General features: G+C 41.8%; 2 protein-coding genes across 4 annotated transcripts in view; one reads left to right on the top strand and one right to left on the bottom strand.

The window, feature by feature from the left end:
• LOC396905 (acrosin inhibitor) overlaps window positions 1-18,548 on the top strand; it is a 121,344-nt gene that overhangs the window by 52,920 nt on the left and 49,876 nt on the right. The gene's annotated exons all lie outside the window — the stretch shown is intronic.
• On the bottom strand, window positions 5,749-9,463 carry SPINK7 (serine peptidase inhibitor Kazal type 7). The gene is made up of 4 exons (XM_003361785.4): window positions 9,296-9,463; window positions 8,471-8,496; window positions 7,689-7,813; window positions 5,749-6,080 (listed from the first exon to the last, which is right to left on the bottom strand). The coding sequence occupies exons 1-4, from the start codon at window positions 9,354-9,356 to the stop codon at window positions 6,035-6,037; spliced, it is 258 nt and encodes an 85-aa protein (XP_003361833.3). The 5' UTR covers window positions 9,357-9,463; the 3' UTR covers window positions 5,749-6,034.

Here is an 18,548-nt window from a genome sequence, read left to right as displayed (position 1 = left end):
TACTGTTCTCTATAGTGGTGGCATCAGCTTCTCTTCCCACCAAGGGTATAGGAAGGTTCCCTTTTCTCCACAGCTTCTCCAGCATTTGTTGGTGGACTCTTTGAGGATGGCCATTCTGACCAGTGTGAGGTGATACCTCATTGTAGTTTTGACTTGCATTTCTCTGTATTTTTTGATGTTGAGCACCTTTTAATGTGCTTTTTGGCCATCTGTCTGCCTTCTTTGGAGAAATGTCTTTTCACGTCTTTTGTCCATTTTTTAATTGGGTTGTTTTTGAAATAAAGCTGTATGAGATGTTTGTGTATCTTGGAAATTAATCCCTTATTGGCCACATCATTTGCAAAGATTTTCTCTCATTCTGTGAGTTGTCTTTTCATTTTGTTAGTGATTTCTTTGCTATGCAAAATCACTTAAGCTTAATTAGGTCACATTGGTTTATTTTTGTTTTTATTTTCATTACTCTTGGAGGTAGATCAAAAAAGGTATTGCTGTTATTTATGTCAAAGAGTGTTCTGCCAGTGTTTTCCTGTAAGAGTTTTATATTATCTGGTCTAACATTAAGACCTTTTAATCCATTTTTAGCTTATATTTGTGTATGGTGTTAGAGAGTGTTCTAATTTTATTCTTTTGCATGTAATTGTCCTGTTCTCCCAGCACCACTTATTGAAGAGAATGTCTTTTTTCCATGTATATTCTTGCATCCTTTGTCATAGTTGACCATATGCATGTGGATTTATTTCTGGGCGTTCTATGCAGTTTCATTGTTCTGTATTTCTGTTTTTGTGACAGTACCACACTGTTTGGATTACTGTAGCTTTTTAATATAGTCTGAAGTTCAGAAGCCTGATTCTTTCTCAAAATTGCTTTTGCTATTCAGGGTCTTTGGTGTTGCCATATAAATTTTAAAGTAATTTGTTCTAATTCTGTGAAGAACATACTTGGTAATTTGATAGGGATTGCATTGAATCTGCAGATTGCCTTGGGTAGTATAGTTATTTTGACAATATTGATTCTTCCAGTCCAAGAGCATGGTATATTTTTCCATCTGTTTGTGTCATCTTTGATTTCCTGTCATATAGTTTTCAGAGTAAAGCTCTCTTGCCACTTTAAGTAGGTTTAGTCCTAAATATTTTATTCTCTTTGATGTGATGATAAATGGGATTATTTCCTTACTCTTTTTTTATCATTTATTGTTAGTATATAGAAATTCAAGAGTTTTCTGTTTATTAATTTTGTATCCCGCACCTTTATCAGATTTACTGATGAACTCTAGTGGTTTTCTGGCAGCATCTTTAGGATTTTCTATGTATACTTTGATGTCATCTGCAAACAGGGACAGTTTTACTTCTTTTCTCATTTGGATTCCTTTTATTTCTTTTTCTTCTCTGATAACCATAGCCAGGACTTCCAAAACTATGTTGAATAAAAGTGATGAGTGTGGACATTCTTGTCTTATTCATGATCATAGCAGAAATGCTTTTAGCTTTTCACAATCAAATTTTGTTGAATTTTGTCAGTCTTTTTTGCGTCTATTGAGATAACCATATCATTTTTATTCTTCAGTTTATTGATGTGGTATATAACATGGATTGATTTGTGTCTATTGAAAAAATTCCAGGATAAATACCATTTGATTATGGTGTATGATCCTTTTAATGTATTGTTGTATTTGATTTGCTAATATTTCACTGAGGATTTCTACATCTATATTCATCACTGATTTTGTCTGTAGTTTTTTTTTTTTTCTTTGGGTGGTGTCTTTATTTGGTTTTGGTATCAGGGTGATGCCAGCCTCATAAAATGAGTCTGGGAGTGTTTCTCCCTCTGCAGTTTTTTGGAAGAGTTTCAGAATGATAGGTGTTAGCTCTTCTCTAAATATTTGATACAATTCACCTGTGAGCCATCTCATCCTGGACTTTTGGTGGTTTTTTGGGATAGTTTTAAATCACATTTTCGATTTCAGTACTTGTGATTGGTCTGTTGGTACTTTATTTCTTCCTGGTTCAGTCTTGGAAGGTTGTGTCTTTCAAGGGATTTGTCCATTTCTTCTAGGTAGTCCATTTCATTGGCATGTAGTTGCTTGTAGTAGTCTCTTATGATCCTTAATATTTCTGTGGTGTCATTTGTAACCACTCCTTTTTCTGTTTGTAATATTCTTTTTCTTTTTTTCTTTTTAGAGCTGCGCCTGTGGCATATGGATGTTCCCAGTCCGGGGGTTGAAACAGAGCTGCAGCTGCTGGCCTGTGTCACAGCCATAGCAATGCCAGATCCAAGCGGTTCTGTGACCTACACCATAGCTCTTGGCAATGTGTTATCCTTAACCTAGTGAGCAAAGCCAGGGATCAAACATACATTCTTATGGATACTAGTCAAGTTCTTAACCTGCTGAGTCCCAATGGGAACTCCCTCATTTCTAATATTCTTGATTTGAGCCCTCTTTTTTTTTTTTTTTTTGATGACCCTGGCTAAAGGTTTATCGATTTTGTTTATTTTTTCAAAGAACTAGCTTTTTGTTTCATTAATCTTTTCTATTATTTTCTTTATCTCTATCTCACTTATTTCTACTGTGATCTTTATGATTTCTTTCCTTCTACTAATGTTGGATTTTGTTTATTCTTTGTTCTGTAGTTGCTTTGGGTGTAAGGTCAGGTTATTTATTTGGGACTTTTCTTCATTCTTGAGGTGAGATTGTATTGCTATAAATTTCCCTTTCAGAACTTCTTTTGCTGTATCCCATAGGTTTTGTTTTACCATATATTCTTTGTCATTTGTCTCTAGTTATTTTTTTATTTTCTCTTTGATTTCTTCATTGATCTATTGGTTGTTCAGTAGCATATTGTTTAGCCTTCACATGTTTGTGTTTTTTGCACTTTTTCCCTTGTGGTTGATTTCCAATCTCATAGCGTTGTGGTCATAAAAAATGCTTGATGTGATTTCAGTTTTCTTAAATACACTGAGGTTTGATTTATTGCTCAAGGTATGATCTGTCCTGGCCAGTGTTGCATGTGCACTTAAGAAGAAGGTGTATTCTGCTGCTTTCCATTGGAATGTTATATACGTTTCAATAAGTCCACGTGGTCTCCTTGTTCATTTTCTATTTGAATGATCTGACTTTCAAGCCAGTTCTTGGGGCCAAATCACTGGGCCACCAGCCATGATCTAGTCATCTATAAAGAGAGTCAGATGATAACATACCTCTGTAGATTAACAGAGAAAGTGAAATTGTAGCTTCCAGAGACACAGTGACACACAAGCTGAGTACAACATTCATATAAACATGGGCATCTTGATTCAGTCAATGGACAGAAGTAAGACCCAGAGACAACAAAGAAATTACATTGATAGTTTTAAAAGTTCAGTTCAATGTCAGTTTTTAGATTCATTTATATGAAATTAACTGTATGCAGATTAGTCTTAAACATTTCTATTTTGAGGTTAGAGTTAAAAGAGAGAATTAAGAGTTGGCTGTTGTGGCACAACAGCACGACATGAATGAATCCGTCTAGGAACCATGAACTTACAGGTTCAATCCCTGGCCTTGCCAGTGGGTTAAGGATCTGGTGTTGCTGTGAGAAATGAATCCGACTAGGAACCATGAGCTTCCAGGTTCAATCCCCTGGCCTTTCTCAGTGGGTTAAGGATCTTGTGTTGCTGTGAGCTATGGTATAGGTTGCAGTTGCAGCGTGGATCCTGTGTTGCTGTGACTGTGGCATAGGCCGGCAGCTGTAGCTTTGATTAGACGCCAAGCCTAGGAACCCCCATATGCTGCAAGTGCAGCCCTAAAAAGACCAAAAAAAAAAGAGAGAGAGTTGGCTTTTGAGGGGAATCATTAAGCATTACGCTGTAGGAGCTGTGAAGTGTAAAAATTGGGATTTAGATATAAGATGAACATTGTTTGGGTTTATTTGAAATTAGAATTTATTTCTAAATGTTGAGATAAAAGCTGTAAATTAGGCTTCAAACCTAGGTAAGGATTTGACAATAGAATAATATGTATGTTCTACATTTTGTGTTTGGTTCCCCTGCTTCATCTTGAGACAAATGTCTATAATATAAAATTTCCCCAAGAGTGTACATGGGCATATGTGCTCATCTGACCATTGCAAAAAAGAATTTACAGTCAGAACTTGAGGTATGGAGGCTAGAAGGTTTTTGAATAAATAAGAGATACTTAGGAGGGCTAGAGGAAAATGAGAAAAAGGTAATGACGTAAGGAAAAATTAAAAGCAATAAAAATCATAGGAAAGGAATATGTAGAAAAGGAAAAACTAGGATATAGAAAAGAAAAGCTATTTGAAAAAGGGAAAAGAAGAGGGAAAAGAGGGAATAAAATGGAAGAAGGGGTGAGCTTTTGTTTTTCGTCTCTGCTCAGCATTTCTGACCGGTATTTCCTCTTCTGTCCCTTACGCACTGTTCTCCTGTCTGCTCTTGGCTCAGGAAGTTGTGTCAGAAAGAGCAGAGGCGGAGAAAGCACAGATTACTGAGTGTCCTCCGGTGGCTGGCACAGCAGAGTCAGCCACTGCGGGCTCAGTGTTAAGCAGAGATTTGAATTAAATGTTAGAACCTGACTGGGCGTATGGGTAAAGTGTGCCTTTAACGGACGGACTGGGCTTGGGAGTCTAAAATCGCAGACCAGGAGTTACTAATGTGGAGTGGGTGGTTGCAGGGGTACAGTTAGCCTGAGAATGGAAATAGGAAGGGTGGTTCAGAGCGGTGCTAAATTCAGAGCAGCGTTTGTAAACGTGCCTACTCCCTGAGCAGAAGCACACGGTAACCTTGTTAAGATGCACTGGTGAGTTAAGGAAAGAAAAACTGACTAGGATTTCAGGGTTTCATTAGCACAATCAGAAGACAGATTACCCAAATAGAATTTCTATCGCAAATGACATTTTTTGGCCAGTGTATTCTAAAAATATAGTTTTCATGGAGTTCCCGTTGTGGCTCGGTGGAAATGAATCTGACTAGCATCCATGAGGATGCAGGTTCAATCCCTGGCCTCGCTCAGTGGGTTAAGGAACTGGTGTTGTGGTGAGCTGTGGTGTAGGTCGCAGATGTGGCTTGGATCTGACTGTGGCGTAGGCTGGTGGCTACAGTTCAGATTCAGCCCCCTAGCCTAGGAACCTCCATATGCTACAGCCATAAAAAGACAAAAAAAAAAAAAAAAGAAGAAGAAGAAGAAAGAAAATAGGAGTTCCTGTTGTGATGCAGTGGAAACGAATCCGATTAGTAAGCATGATGCTGTGGGTTTAATCCCCGGCCTCGCTCAGTGGGTTAAGGATCCGGAGTTGTGTGAGCTGTGGTGTAGGTCGCAGATGCGGCTTGGATCCTGCAATACTATGGCTGTGGTGTAGGCCTGCAGCTGTAGCTCCAATTTGACTCCTAGCCTGGGTACCTCCCTATGCTGTGGGTGCAGCCCTAAAAAAATAAAAAGCAAAAACAAAAAAATATATATATATATACATATATATATATACATATATATATATGTATATATATATACAGTTTCCAAATGTTAGGATGAAGTTCTGTTTTTTAAGCTGTGCTAGGAATTTCACTGGTTTATTTTGATAATGTTTGCTGTAAAATTATTACTATAAAATTATGAAATAAACGTGTGCATAATGAAGCCACATCATTCCTAAAAACATGTGTGACCATTGCTCTAGACATTACACGTGTTTTGCTTTTCTGGGTCCATTTAAAATGAGTTTTTTATCGTTTGATCTATTAAGGTTACCCAGTCGGTAGTAGTTCTCTGACTTTTTAATACATGTTCTTATTTTGTTTGATACATAAAAGTCAACCATGGCTTGACAGAATTTCATTGTAGGTTTCTGGTTATTTTGACATGTTAGTATTGGGAGGCAGGAGTCTGAATGGGAGCCAGCAGCTCTCTCCACCCAGGAGAGGCGACTGGCGCATCTCTGCCCCCGACCCTGAACCTCTGCTAACGGGAGGGAGAGGCAGCCAGGCCCCAGGGCGACGAAGGTGGCGGCGAGCGGGTCCCTGCTGTGTGTCCACGTCCGTGGAGACGTCAGCAGCTTCCTTCATGAAGAAACTGAACTCTTCCATTGCTCCTCCTGTGGCAAGAAACCGTTGAGAACAGGTTCACTGAGCACAGAGGAGATTCTCTGTCCCGTCAGAGCGGAAGGGAACTGGGGGGATGTGGCAGGACCTCACTGCGGACGAGGAGTGCGAGTCCCCGGAAAGGAATGTCCTTGTCACAGGCGGCTTGTGACAGAGGCAGTTGTCTCTAATCCGGTGATTCGCCCACCCCTCCTGCTGCCTCCACCGGGCCCAGGGGCCGGCCGAGCCCTCAGTGTCAGTGGGAAGGAGGCTTCTCAGAAGGAGAGTCGAGTCTCCTGCGCCTCAGCCCCTCCAGGCGAGCGGGGCCTGCGCTGGGGGAACCTCCACCTCGAACACGGGCAGTTTCTAGCCAAGGGCCCAGTGTGTGTGCACACCAAAGGGCCCCCCCCCCCCCCCCGGGAGTCCCCGTCGTGGCACAGAGGAAACAAATCCGCCTAGGAACCATGAGGTTGCGGGTTCGATCCCTGGCCTCGCTCAGTGGGTTAAGGATCCTGCGTTCCCGTGAGCTGTGGTGTAGGTCGCAGATGTGGCTCAGATCTGGCGTTGCTGTGGCCGTGATGCAGGCCGGCAGCAACAGCTCCAATTATAACCCTAGCCTGGGACCTCCACATGCTGCAGGTGCAGCCCTAAAAGGACAAAAAGACAAAACAAAAAACAAACAAACAAAAAAACCTTCCCCTTTGTGAAATAAAATTTCCTGAATAGGAATCAGTACATAGCTATGCCCTTCTAGGCTCAGGCCTTAACCTGATGTTTTAACTTAAGACCATCACAGAGATGAGAAAGCACGAGATCTGAGAGAAGGGGCCACGTCAAGAGGGCTTAACGGCAGTTACAGGGGGCGAAGGGGTCTTGGTGGGAGACAGGAACTCCGAGTTGCCTCTTTCTGCCCCCTGCCTCTTTTGACATTTGCCTGATTACACTCTCTTCAGGAATCCGCTGCAGGCCAAACAAAGTACTTAAACAGAACACACCCGGAAGATCCTGGTCCAGCCTGCACCCCCCTATTTGCGTCCAAAGAGGGAAGGTTCCCTGTGGTGACCTTACCCTCCCCACCCCCAAAGCTGCGGCCACCGGGACACTGAGGAGGCAAAAGGCCCTCTGGGCACAGTTTATCTAAGCGGCATCCGATAAGGCTGTTGGGTCTCTTAGAAGTCCTGCAGGACAGTGATTTCAGTGATTTTCTAGCGTGGGATTCAGAAGCCCAATGAGAAATTACGTAGAATCCACTGCTGAAAATAACCTAAAGCTCACGGGGTGGGAGACCGCCCCGTGACCCCCTTCACCTCTTTGGTGACGCCTGACCTGTCTCTGCAGAACGTCTGGGCTCTGGGGACAGCGATTTGAACGCTCGTGGTCTGGTTAGACTCGGCCAGTGGCAGGACAGGAGTGAGAGATTGTGTCCTGGAGGAACTAGCCGAGCTGGCCGAGCAAGTGGCCCAACCCTAAACTGACAGCGAGGCGGCCAGTTTTCTCTCTCTGCCACCTGCTCTGGGGGGACCCAGTGCCACTTGTGGAGAGTCACGCAGGCTCCTGGAAAGAGGAGAGGACTGCTCTGGGATCCCGTCCCAGCTTCCCCTTTGTCCCCGCGGGGTACTCACAAGCTCTCGGTACACAGGTGGCATTCATTCCCGTAGGTGATGTAGTCAGAACCACAAACAGGCAGGTATGTGATGGGGCAGGGGATGGCCACCACCGGGTACTTCCTGTAAACGCTGCAGTCCACCTGCAACCGACACGAGAGAATGCCCTGCTTGCCTCCTGGTCCTCGGGCTGGGCTGCCCTGGCCTCTGTGGTCCCCGGGAGAGAGATACCCTCCTGGACGTCTGAGCTCTGCAGTATTCGGATGCGTTACCGTTACGTCTGTGGTTAAAATAGGACCCTAATGCCACCAGCACCATGTCTGTTATTATTGGTACCCACCGTTACCAATTCCTGAGCATGAACAGCTGAATAGGGCAGGATCTACTCTTACCCCTGTTTACAGGGGAGGGAAATTCAGGCTTAAAAAGAGCTTATAACGCAGACGCTAGTCTAGTGGTAGGGATAGGATTTGAATCCAGAGCCCGTGCGAGGAACCAAAGTAACCCCCTCCCGACGCTCGCATGCTGTCCCTTCCGGGAAGACGTCACCAGCTTCTCAGACACAAGCTTCCCTCTTTTTAACTCTGGAATGGTTTTGTGGCTATAGTTATTTACGTGTATGCACGTCGTGTCTTCAGCTGCCTTCTGAGAAGCAGAGGCAGTTTCCTTACCGATGTGCGCCTTCCCTCTAATCCCTCCCAAGCATCCTGTGTGACTCCGACATACAGATTTCCTAAGGGTTTGCTGACTGAATGACGGGCAGTAGGAACTGAAGGTCAGATGCCATTCTCTTTACTCACCTTTGTCAAAGGCAGGCTAGCAGCTTCTGAAAGAGAGACAAAGGGAAGTGTTAGAAGGAAGCCCAGTGGTGCGGTCCTGCAGGTCAGGACTCGGTAGTTCCTCTGGGGCGGAGTTTCAGCACCTACCCTGTCCTCACAAATCCAGATGCTGTGGAAGCCAAATGCCCCATGGATTCGGGGAGCCCCGTGGTTTAAGTGGGAGAATTATCTAAATGATCTGAATTGCCTCCGTGTCTTGACCCTGGATGTTTTCTGGAGCTCCCTGTGTCTCTGGTCGTCTTTGGAGTCAGAGGCGAAAGAACGTGTTGCATCACCACTTCCAAGAGGCTGAAGCACCGTCTTTGATAGTCCCTCCCTCCTGACTGGGATAAGCAATGTAATGGAACATCTCTAAGGTGTTACGTCTGTTTTATCAAGTAGCTTTTCACCGTGTCAGAGTCGTTGCCTCCTGGGCGTAGGAGAACTGTGCTTCATTTCCCCCTTTCTGCCTTGATGTGGAGACCCCCCCCCCCGGCTTGTCTGCATCATTGCCCTTAAGAGCATCTAATAACACCAGCCATTTCCAGTGTCCTTATGTAATGACAGACTTAGGGAAAAAATTCGTTCTCTCTTTTTTTCTTTTGGTTTCCACGCGTGAAAATGAAAATCCTTGAAAGGGAATACGCTAGATCCAAATCCCTCAACCCCGGGTAGGATGTCAGAGTCTCCCTTCCCGGGGCAGGGCCGCATGACCAGAAATTTCTCTGAATTGCTGGCATCCCGTGAGGGATGACTTGAAAAACTAGGCTTAATGGCTGCAGAGGGCACTATGCCTCCTTAACTCACCCGAGCAGCTGCAGAGATGGGCCAGTGTACAGACCAGGAGGAGAGCCCCGGCGAGCTTCATGACGGCTGCGATGCCAAGGCTGCTCAGGGGCGCCACAACCGCTGCGTCAGCCAGACCCTGGGAAAGGCTCCTGTTTATAAGGCGATGCTGGCTTCTCCACCTTTCCTGTGAGGTCATCCAGAGTCATTGTTGGCAGCACAATATCACACCCTGGGTGATGGTGCAGTCCTTGTCCCTTAATTGCTGCTTCCTATCTGACCCACAGATTGATTATTCGAGGCGAGAGGTTATTTTTCTGCCTGCTCTAGAGGCAGGGATTGTTGTTATTTAAAATCCTAAACCCCGTGAGTAGAAGAGACTAAATGAGGGTTGTTGGGCCTAAAGATGAAGTAGGTGAAAGGAGCGAACTTTATTTCACTGAGGTAGAGGAGATTAAGCCACAATCAGACGGATTATACTTAGGTTTATATTTTGGCCCCTGCGAAGGTGTTTGATTTTCAAGGCACTAAACCCATGGGGTGCACAGGGACGTAGAAGGATCAGTGACCTGAGCATCTGTAGACTTGGAGAACGGCATCAACATTTTCTAGTCGTGTGCGCTTGGGTAAGTCAGTTGGGCCATGAGCCTGTATCAGTTCGGAAGATCAGGTTGTCTGGTGGCACCAGGTAATCCCAAGCTTTCTGTGACTGGAAACAATACACGTTGATTTCACTCAGGCTGTACGGTGTGGCGGTCACTGACAGGGTTGCTTTGCCTTCCCTGGGTTCCGAGTAGACAGGGCAACACGATTTGGAATATTGCTCGTCTCAAGGCAAGATGAAGGCGCATTCTTGAGGGTTTCCATTTACAGCAGTTGAGTTTCCCAGCTCAGAAGCAAGGCCTGGCGTAATCGTGGAGGTTGCGGGGCTCCGTCTCACCTTGTCTCTTGAGGACAGGAAAGAGTTGGCACACAGAGAGCCCACACCAGAGCCTTAGCTTCGTGCCATGTCAGATGGGATCTACTGCTAGCCGCAGTTGCATTCGCATCTTTGGAATCATTTACATCCAAGTCTGTTCTAAATGTACCACATGTAATTGTCACTCTGATGTTCTTATTATTGTTGACTGGCCAGGGGCTGCTCTTGGTGCCGACGTTAGATTGTAACTGTAACATCCAGGCATAATTGTGCAGATGGCCGTTGTTTGTCTCTTGGAATTGAGGACATGTATGAAAACCCCGGGGCAGGCATTTGACGTAGCTTCACCTTGATGGGCTTATTGTGTAGCTCGTTCTGAAGCATAGCACCAACAAAGGATGACAAACTAGTAATAAATGACTTTGCATGACTCCTTAAAATTTAAATCCCCACGTCTGTTTGGAAAGAGTATAATCTCTTAGTTAAGAATACATGCAGGAGTTCCTGTCGTGGCTCAGCAGAAACGAATCCAACTAGAAACCATGAGGTTGCAGGTTCAATCCCTGGAGTTGATCCAGCGTTGCCGTGAGCTGTGGTGTAGGTGGCAGACATGGCTCAGATCCTGCGTTGCTGTGGCTGTGGGGTAGGCTGGCAGCTGTAGCTCCGGTTAGACTCCTAGCCTGGGAACCTCCATATGCACAGGGGGCAGCCCTAGAAAGTGAAAACAAACAGATAAACAAACAAACAGAACATGTGCACTGAGTCCCTTGGGTCTTACTTGGAATCTTACTTCTAAAAAATGTTGACCGTGTGACTTTGGGTGTGTAGGTTAAGTTCTGGATGTTTGAGTTCCCTCATATGTAACATAGAAATTATATTTACTCTAAACCAAGTGGTTTTGAGTGTGAAATGCGACCAGATAGATAGATATGTATATAGAGTGTATAAATATCAGTATATAAATATATCTGTATGTAATATATCTCATATATATACATAGATTATCTGGTGTGTGTGTGTTCGTGTATCAGAGTGTCAAGGTCATAATTAGAGCTGGATAGAGGATATCTGATGATATGGAATGTGATCTTCATGACAACTCATTGAGGGAGGAATTTTTATTATCCTAACTTTATCAGTGAGTAAGTTGAGACTCATGGGGTTTAAATAGTCTTCCCAAGAGCATGATAGCACTTAACATAGTGATCTGTTGGGTTCGGTTGTGTTTAGTCGTGGAAAAAAGGGGAAGCAAATATACTAATAAAGGGAGTTAATTATAAGTTTTATTTTTTGCTATGAAAGTTTTAAGAGAATGAAGACTGAGAAAAGACCATTATGTTTCAAGAAGAGATGTTTTGCTGCAGTGTGAAATGCAACTTTAGCAAAACAAACAAACAAACAATTGGGACTGGAATCAAAGGGTGATGAGGATAAAATGGAAAGATCGGAGGAGGAGGAGGATAATGATGATGATTTTAGATGTTCCATAGTCATAAAGGGAGTGAAAGAAGCGAAGGCTTTAGCAAGGTCTAGGATGGACTGACCATGTCTTAAAACCAAAGGGGAAAAGAAGAAACAAGATGTGTGATGGAGGTTGGATAATTAGAGTGTAGAAAAGCAAGAAGAAAGATTACGAGTGCAGGTACAACCCCCATTCCCTGTATCATGGAAGACAGAGAAGAGTGGGTGAGGGCAGGGACAGGTCCTGTGAGAGGGAAAGGAAGATGCAGGGGCGCCCGTGGGAAGATCGGCTCTGACGAGTTCTGTGACTGCCTTTTTGCAGCAGAAGAATCAGGTTGGTCCAGAAGCTGGAGAGTAATGAAGAAGGTTTGTTGAGACTTGGATGAGAGCAGAGTCAGACAGGCCACAAAGGATATAAACATTAGTGGCCACTAGACAAAACTATTACTAGTTTTCAGCAAGACCAACAGTACTATGTTTGATACTTTTTCCAAAATATGTTATGACACTGAGAAATGGAAGAAGGTAATTTTATGGATAGGCAGTATGTATACCAGAGACTTGAGAGGCACCGGAAAGACTCTATTAGGCTTGCAAGGGAGACACGTGTTTCGCAAGGTTCTGATGAACTGTGCAGGGTATGAGCAGTGTAGGTTTAGAGGTCAAGGTTCAGGCAAAACGTGGACTTAGCAGGTGTGGAGAGTATGAACAATTGTTTTGGAGGCTGTGGCTAACAGGCAAAGTATCGACCTAATTTCTCAGGGTTGGGGCTGAGGTAATGATCCTCAGGCTGTATCCAAAGAGTAAGTGGAGGAAGGATGGGTGGAGGTCAAGGTCTTCAGATTCAAAAAGGTCAGAAAAGAGCAAGGTCAAGGGATCATGTGCAGGGTGGTTTTGAGCTTGGGTTGAAGTTTACGTGGAGAGAAAAATTTTAGTCTGCACAGGAAGCCACATATTATGGAGGTCCTTTTGAGGGGAAAGATGAAGACCGTGAAGTTTTTTTTAACTCGGTAAATTTTATTATATTTATAGTCGTACAACCATCATCACAAACTAATTTGACAACATTTCCATCCCAAACCCCCAGCCCACCCCTTCGCCCCACCACAACCTTTAGTAACCATAAGTTTATCAAAGTCTCTGAGTGTATTTCTCTTCTGCAAAGAAGTTTGTTGTATCCTTTTTTTAGACTCCCTATATAAGTGACAGCATATGATATTTATGTCTCACTGTCTAACTTCACTTAGCATGATAATTTCTAGGGCCATTCATGTTGCTGCAAATGTCATTATTTCATTCCTTTTTATGGCTAAGTAATATTCCATTGTGTGTCTTTACCATGTCTTCTTTATCCATTTCTCTCTCGATGGACATTTAGGTTGCTTCCATGTCTTGGCTATTTTAAATAGTGCTGCAATGAATATTGGAGTACATGTATCTTTTCAAGTCATGGTTTTCTCTGTGTAGAAGGGCATGAGTGGGATTGCTGGATCATATGGTAATTCCGTTTTTAGTTTTTTTGAGGACTCTCCATACTGTTTTCTATAGTGGTTGTACCAATTTACATTCCCACCAACAGTGTAAGAGGGCTCCCTTTTCTCTACATCCTCTCCAGCATTTATTGTGTATGGGCTTTTTTTTTTTTTTTTTTTTTTGGCCATTTCCTGCACCACTCCCGCGGCATATGGGAGGTTCCCAGGCTAGGGGTATAATCGGAGCTGTAGCCGCCAGTCTACGCCAGAGCCACAGCAATGCCAGAACCTTAACCCACTGAACAAGGCCAGGGATCGAACCCGCAACCTCATGGTTCCTAGTCGGATTCGTTAACCACTGCGCCATGACGGGAACTCCCTGTGTATGGACTTTTTGATGATTTCCATTTTGGCTGCTATAAGGGTGTATGTACCTCATAGTAGTTTTGACTTGAATTTCTCTAATAGTGTCCAAATAATGTCCCTTGTCAGTTACTTCATTTGCAAATATTTTCTCCCATTCTGTGGGGTGTCTTTTTGTTTTGTTTAGGTTTCCCTTTGCTGTGCAAAAACTTTTAAGTTTAATTAGGTCCCATTTGTTTATTTTTGTTTTTATTGTCCTTACTCTAGGAGGTGGATCTGAGAAGATATTGCTGCAGTTTATGTCAGACAGTGTTTGGATATGTTTTCCTCCAAAAGTTTTTTAGTATCTGGTCTTGCATTTAGGTCTTTTATCCCTTTAGAGTTTATTTTTGTGTGTGGTGTTAAGAAATGTTCTAATTTTATTCTTTTACATGTAGCTGTCCGGTTTTCCTAGCACCACTTGTTGAAGGGACTATCTTTTCGTCATTGTATTTTCTTGCCTCCTTTTTCATAGATTAGTTGACCATAGGTGCATGGGTTTAATTCTGGGCTTTCTGTCCTGTTCCACTGATCAAGAGTTCTGGTTTTGTGCCATTACCATGCTGTTTTGATGACTATAGCCTTGTGGTATGGTCTGAAATCAGGGAGCCTGATTGCTCCAGCCCTGTTTTTCTTCTCAGGATGGCTTTGGCTAATCTGGGTCTTTTGTGCTTCCAAACAAACTTTAAAAGATTTTGTTCTAGTTCTGTGAAAAATCCTATTGGTAATTTGATAGGGATTGCGTTGAATCTGTAGATTGCCTTGGGTAGTATAGTCATTTTGACAGTATGGATTCTTCCAATCCAAGTGCATGGTATATGTTTCCATCTATTTGTGTCATCTTTGATTTCCTTCATCAGCATCTTACAGTTTTCAGAGTATAGGTCTTTTGTCCCTTTTGGTAGGTTTATTCCTAGGTATTTTACTTTTTTTGATGTAATGGTAAATGGGATTGTTTCCCTCATTTCTCTTTCTGATCTTTCACTGTTGGTATATAGAAATGCAGTTGATTTCTGTGTATTAATTTTATATCCTGCAACTTTACCAAATTCATTGATGAGTTGTAACAGTTTTCTGGTAACATCTTTAGGATTTTCTAGGTATAGTATCATGTCATCTATAAACAGTGATAGTTGTACTTCTTCCTTTCCATTTTGGATTCCTTTTATTTATTTTTCTTCTCCGATTGCTGTGGCCAGGACTTCCAAAACTATGTTGAAGAGTAGTGGCGAGAGTGGACATCTTATCTTGTTCCTGACCTTAGCAGGAATTCTTGCAGCTTTTCACCAATGCGAATGATGTTAGCTATGGCCTAACTATAGCTATCATATATGGCCTTTATTATGTTGAGGTAGGTTCCCTCTGTGCCCACTTCTGGAGGGTTTTTTTTTTTTTTTTCAGAAGTATGCTTTGGATTTTGTCAAAAGCTTTTTCTGCATCTATTGGGAGGATCAAATGGTTTTTATTCTTCTGTTTGTTAATGTGGTGTATTACATTGATTGATAAGCAGATATTGAAGAATCCTTGCATCCCTGGGATAAATCATACCTGATCATGATGTGTGATACTTTTAATGTATTGCTGGATTCGGTTCACTAGTATTTTGTTGAGAACATTTGCATCTTTTTTCATCAGTGATGTTGGCCTGTAATTTCCTTGTGTGTGTGTGTGTGTGTGTGTGTGTGTGTGTGGTGTTTTTGTCTCTTTTTTGGTATCAGGGTGCGGTGGCCTCACAGAATGAGTTTGGGAGTGTTCCTTCCTCTGCAATTTTTTGGAATAGTTTCAGAAAGGTGGATGTTTACTCTTCTCTACGTTTTTGATAGAATTTGCCTGTGAAGCCATCTGGTCCTGGACTTTTGTTTGTTGAAAGTTTTTAAATCAAAGTTTCAATTTCAGAACTTGTGATTGGTCCATTGATGTTTTCAATTTCATCTTGCTTTAGTCTTGAAAGATTGTACTTTTCTAAGAATGTGTCCGTTTCTTCTAGGTTGTCCATTTTATTGGCACACAGCTGCGCGCAGCAGTCTCTTATGATCCTTGGTATTTCTGCGATGTCCATTGTAACCTCTCCGTTTTCATTTCTTATTTTATTGATTTGAGTCCTCTCTTTTTTTCTTGATGAGTCTGGCTAAGGGTTTATTAATTTCTTCAGTCTTTTCAGAGAACCAGCTTTTAGTTTCATTGATCTGTTTTATGTTTTTTTTTTCATTTCTATTTCATTTATTTCTGCTCTGATCTTTATGATTTCTTTTCTTCTGCGAGCTTTGGGTTTTGTCTGTTCTTTCTCTAGTTACTTTAGGTATAAGGTTACTTTGTTTTATTTGAGCTTTTTTTGGTTTACTGAGGTATGCTTGTATTGCTGTAAACTTACCTCTTAGAACTTCTTTTGCTGCATCCTCTAGGTTTTGGATTTTATGTCTTTGTTGTCATTTGCTTTAGGTATTTTTTAATTTCCTCTTTGATTTCATCAGTGATACACTGGTTGTTTAGTAGCATGTTGTTTAGTCTCCACATGTTTGTGTTGTTTGCAGTTTGTTTTTTTTTTCTTGTTGTTGATTTCTAGTTATATAGCATTGTGGTTGGAAAAGATACTTGATGTTATTTCACTTTTCTTAAATTTACTGAGGCTTGATATGTGACCCAGAATGTGATCACTCCTAGAGAATGTTTCATGTGGACTTGAGAAGAATGTGAATTCAGCTGATGTTGGATAGAATGTTCTATAAATGTCTATTAAGTCCATGTGGTCTAATGCATCATTCAAGGCCTGTGTTTCCCTCTTGATTTTCTGTCTGGATAATCTGTCCAATGCTGTAAGTGGGGTGTTAAAGTCCTACTATTATTGTGTTATTGTCGATTTCTCCTTTTAAGGTTGTTAGCAGTTGTCTTATATATTGAGGTGATCCTATGTTGGATGCATATATATTTAAAATTGTTATATCTTCTTCTTAGATTGATCCTTTGATCATTATGTAATGTCCTTCTTTGTCTCTTATAATATTCTTTATTTTAAGCTCTATTTTGTCTGATAGCAGTATTGCTACTCCAGCTTTCTTTTGATTTCAGTTTGTGTGGAATAATTTCTTCCATCCTCTCACTTTCAATTTGTATGTGTCCCAAGAATTGAAGTGGGTCTCTTGAAGACAGTATATATTTGGGTCTTGTTCTTGTATCCATTCAGCCACTGTGTGTCTTTGGTTGGGGCATTTAGTCCATTTACATTTAAGGTAGTTATTGATACCTGTGTTCTTAGTTTCATTTTATTAATTGTTTTGGATTTGTTTTTATTGTTCTTCTTAATTCCCTTCTCTTGTTCTCTTGTGGTTTGATGGCTATCTTTAATGTGTTTGGATTGCATTTTCTTATTCGTTCATGTATATATTGTAGATTCTTTGTTTGCAGTCACCATGAAGTTTTGATATAGGAGCTCCTATATATACAAGATTGTTTTAAGTTGTTGGACTCTTAATTGCAAGTACAGCTCCAGTATCATGCATTTGTATCCTCCTCTTTGCATGATTTCTAATTTTGGTAGCATATTTGTGTGTGGATGATTTCCTACCTTTACTTATATGTTTGCCTTTACTGGTGAGCCTTGTTGTTTGTAATATGTTTGTTTCTAGTTGTAGCTTTATCTTTTCCACCCAGAGAAATTCCTTTAGTGTTTGTTGTAAAGCTGGTTTAGTGGTGCTGAATTCTCTTAGCTTTTGCTTATCTGTAAAGCTTTTGATTTCTCCTTCAAATCTGAATGAGAGCCTTGCTAGGCAGAATAATCTTGAAGGTTTTTTCCTTTCATCACTTTATCATGCCACTCTCTTCTGTCCTGCAGAGTTTCTGCTGAAAAATCAGTTGATAACCTTATTGGGGTTCCCTTGTATGTTGTTTTTTTCTCTTCCCTAGCTACTCTCAATATTTTCTCTTTGTCTTTAATTTTGGTCATTTTGATTAGTATGTGTCTTGAGGTGTTCTTTATTGGGTTTATTTTATGAGGTATCCATTGTGCTTCCTGGATTTGAGTGAGTGATTCCTTCCCCATGTTAGGGAAGTTTTCAGCTATTATCTCTTCAAATATTTTCTCTGGCCCTTTCTCTCTCTCTTCTTCTGGCACCCCTAGAATATGGACATTAGTGGATTTAACGTTTTCCCAGAGTTCTCTTAGACTGTCTTCATTTCTTTTCTATCTTTTTAGTATTTTCTCTTCTGCATCAGTGACTTCCACCAGTCTGTCTTCCACTTTGCTTATTCGTTCTTGTGCCTCCTATATTCTGCTCTATGTTCTTTCTAGTGAATTTTTTTCAGTTACTGTATTTTGCATCTCCACTTGCTTAATCTTTAAATCTTTTATTTCTTTGTTTGGCGTTTCTCATAACTTGTCAGTCTTTGCCTCCAGTTTATTTGCAAGATTTTTTTTCTTTTTTTGTCTTTTCGCCTTTTCTAGAGCTGCTCCTGTGGCATATGGAGGTTCCCAGGCTAGGGGTCTAATCGGAGCTGCAGCTGCTGGCCTATGCCAGAGCCACAGCAACACAGGATCCGAGCCGCAACTGCAACCTACACCATAAATCACAGCAACACCGGATCCTTAACCCACTAAGCAAGGCCAGGGATCGAACCTGCGACCTCATGGTTCCTAGTTGGATTCGTTAACCACTGAGCCAGGATGGGAACTCCTATTTGCAAGATCTTGAATCCTCTTTACTATCATTAGTCTAAAGTCTTTTTCATGGAAGTTGGCAATCTCCAGATCACTTAGCTGTTTTTCTTTTTCTTTTTTTTTTTCTCTTCCTTTATCTTAGTCATAATTCTCTGCCTTTTCATTTTGTATATATTTTTGGTGTGGTCTCCTTTTTGCAAACAGTATGGTTGTAGCCTCTCTTGTTTTTGATGTCTGCCCCCCTTGTGGCTGAAGTTAGTACAGGGCCTTGTTGTAGGCTTCCTGGTGCTTCCCCACTGGTAGGTGGAGCAAATTCTTACCTCTCTAGTGTGTAGGGCTTGTCTCTGTGTGTGATTAGAGGCAGCTATG

The sequence above is a fragment of the Sus scrofa genome, chromosome 2 (assembly GCF_054392235.1).
Source record: "Sus scrofa isolate SSC_HxYL_T2T_F1_AM1 chromosome 2, Sscrofa_HxYL_maternal_Yorkshire_Landrace_v2.0, whole genome shotgun sequence".
Classification (NCBI taxonomy): Eukaryota; Metazoa; Chordata; class Mammalia; order Artiodactyla; family Suidae; genus Sus; species Sus scrofa.
The sequence above is the reverse complement of the archived record's forward strand: the minus strand, read 5'-3'. Positions and strand labels throughout refer to the sequence as shown.

What these genes read in the sequence shown, in the direction of transcription:
- SPINK7 (XM_003361785.4), bottom strand. Translation starts at nt 9,356, where the DNA reads ATGAAGCTCGCCGGGGCTCTCCTCCTGGTCTGTACACTGGCCCATCTC. An exon ending in CCATCTCTGCAGCTGCTCGG is followed by an intron (nt 8,497 to 9,295) that starts GTGAGTTAAGGA and finishes TCTCTCTTTCAG; the next exon opens with AAGCTGCTAGCCTGCCTTTG. An exon ending in CACCTGTGTACCGAGAGCTT is followed by an intron (nt 6,081 to 7,688) that starts GTGAGTACCCCG and finishes TTCTTGCCACAG; the next exon opens with GAGGAGCAATGGAAGAGTTC.